The 2,478-nt window shown below is 39.3% G+C and overlaps 1 protein-coding gene across 1 annotated transcript in view; it reads left to right on the top strand.

Annotated features, from left to right (window-relative positions):
- LOC119422654 (arginyl-tRNA--protein transferase 1) overlaps positions 1–2,478 on the top strand; it is a 118,184-nt gene that overhangs the window by 39,604 nt on the left and 76,102 nt on the right. The window contains exon 8 of the mRNA XM_037690078.1: positions 643–675. Within this exon, the coding sequence (XP_037546006.1) occupies positions 643–675 (33 nt within the window). The remainder of the gene's footprint in view (positions 1–642; positions 676–2,478) is intronic.

Genomic DNA, 2,478 nt, shown 5'->3' with positions numbered 1-2,478 from the left:
AAGTTAATTTGTGACTGGATGCTAACTACCGCCTGTTTACCTACAGAAACAGCCGAAGTAGACCCAAAATTGAAAGCATCTGCAAATATAGAGCACATCTTAATTTGTTAAAAACTGTTTAAACAAAACAAAACAAAAGGGTGCACTCGTTCTGATTTTTGTTTCTAAGCTGTTTTAACCCTAAACAATGATTTTTTTGTCCTGCCCTGCGGTTCGACACATCTGTAAACACACCGTTCTCAGCTATGAAGCAAAAAAGCAACACAGGAAACGGTATAGATAATAGCTGAAAGCTTTAGTTTTCCACACACAATGTCCCGTGGAAAACGATGTACGCTGTTTTTTTTGTTGTTTTTTTTAAGTGCGTTAAGAGATAGACTTGACATGGACTCTGCTGCCAGAGTACAAGCCTCAGTCGAGGGGGGGGTAAATGTTTTCATTTGAGTAAATAACGTCTTCCTTTTAATGCCCTCGGTGAATGGAGGGCTGTGTGACGCCTAAGCCAGGAGAAAACGGAAGAGATAAACCATATAGCACAGAACAGGAGACGTGTACGGTTTTCATTTATGCCTATTCAAAAGAGTTGGCGACCCAAAGCACTAACAGTTCTCTGTTTTCTCTCCGCTTTTCTTTTCTTCACAGTTCCGGAGATTTCTTTGTGACTCACCTCTAGAGGTATGTATTTCCGTCGACTTGTTGACAGTTGAGTTGAACCCCCTAAACTGTCTTCGTTCAGCCACATGTGTTAACTTCAACAGTTTACCCCGAACAGGAGGCCTTCATAAAAGAGATACTGCCGTAGAGATCGTGGTAATTATTTGAAGGGTGTTCTTTTGACACCCTCAAAATGAAAGAACTGCACACCGGTTCCCCCGGCCCGCACAAACTCACTTTGATCTTTTGAGGAGCCTTCAGCTGGATTAGGTGCAGCCAAGGGATTCAAAAAGGGGTCTTTGTTTCATATTGAAGGGTTTTTAATTTAGCCTTGCTTAAGTGGAATACGGTGAAATGTGGTGTCCAGATTGCTTTACCACTGTTGGACATACGGGCCTCAGAGCGGCCTTTCCATCAGCTTTAACATCGGACGTCTTCTAAAGTGCTAGATAAAAGGAAGTCAATTCACTTATTTACGAGATGCATGAAAATACGCACACAAAGAAGGTTTAAATGCCATCGTCATGTATTTTTTTTGCTGTCACTGAATGAGGTTTTAATTTAGGAGTACAAAAAGATCCAATCATGCCCTGCACCTGTGATTGTCAGGTATGCTCTTGAGCTGAGGCGTTTCCAGATTTCCACGTTTGTCGGCACAGCTTGAGTAAACACAGAGGAACTCAGGCTCTGAAACTGTAGTTTAACCAGCAACAAAACAGGAAGTCGTTCACTTGAACTTCTCGCCCGCCAGCTGCTGTTCAGGTCGGGTGAGAAAGATCTTAAACCTTTAACTTCATCGTTCCAAGGATTGTTTAGCTCAGACTTTGTCTCGTAACGCGAAAACCTCTTCCCTGAACAAACCAAACAAATGTATCAAATAACTGACGTGCAGATGTACCAAACGATTAACTCTTAATAACTGTTTAATGAACGTCTTAGCAGATCCAGGGAAAACTTGAAAAACATGCAACCCTTTTTTACTTAACCAGTTTGATTGATGGTTTGTGGTGTGGGACTGAAAAATCCTTCTTGTTTTTGCTTGTTAAAGCTTATTGCAGTGGTACACAGCATTCTAAATGTTTTTTCAGCCATTTCTTGTACTGAAAATCAAGAGTTAATAAAAATGCTCTGTCCAAACAGGATAACTTTTACTTCCACAATTAAATCCTTAACCTCTACATAAAAGACTGGATGATTAAATCAGTGGTTCCCAACTCTGGTCCTTGAGGAACACCATCCTGCATGTTTTAGTTGTTTATCTGCTCCAACACACCCGAGTCAGTTGTTTAATTATTTCCTTAAGTTTGGCAGAAGTCCGTTGGAGCAGAGGAACAACTAAAACAGGCAGGATGGTGTTCCTCAGGGACCATGGTTGGGAACCACTAGATTAAATGAATATGTATCCCCCAATATTTATTTTTGTGAATAAATCTGGTAAATAAAGTATTGACATTTATTCCCACCTAAATGTAGGGCATTAACTGACTGAAGATAGAAATGGAGCAGTTTTTCATCATAGTTGACAATCTGACGTTTGTTTTAAATGTTTCAACACCTGATATAACAATAATGACATAAATATTGTTACAGATATTATTAAGAACAGAACAAGGGAATGGGTTGCACATTTCACTGACAGTTATTTAAAACTGTACCGTTCTGATCTAATGACATTTAAAGAGATCCTCCTTTATGAAGCTGAAACTTTTTTTTTAACTCAACAAAGTTGGCTTAGAGAGATGTGTACAATAATAGAAGAACAACGAAGAAGAACAATGAAGAACAAGAAAAAGAAGGATGATTAAGAATAACAACAACAAAGAA

The sequence above is a fragment of the Nematolebias whitei genome, chromosome 1 (assembly GCF_014905685.2).
Source record: "Nematolebias whitei isolate Nwh7 chromosome 1, NemWhi1, whole genome shotgun sequence".
Taxonomy (NCBI): domain Eukaryota; kingdom Metazoa; phylum Chordata; class Actinopteri; order Cyprinodontiformes; family Rivulidae; genus Nematolebias; species Nematolebias whitei.
Note: the sequence above shows the minus strand (reverse complement) of the source record. Positions and strands in the feature narration are given on the sequence as shown.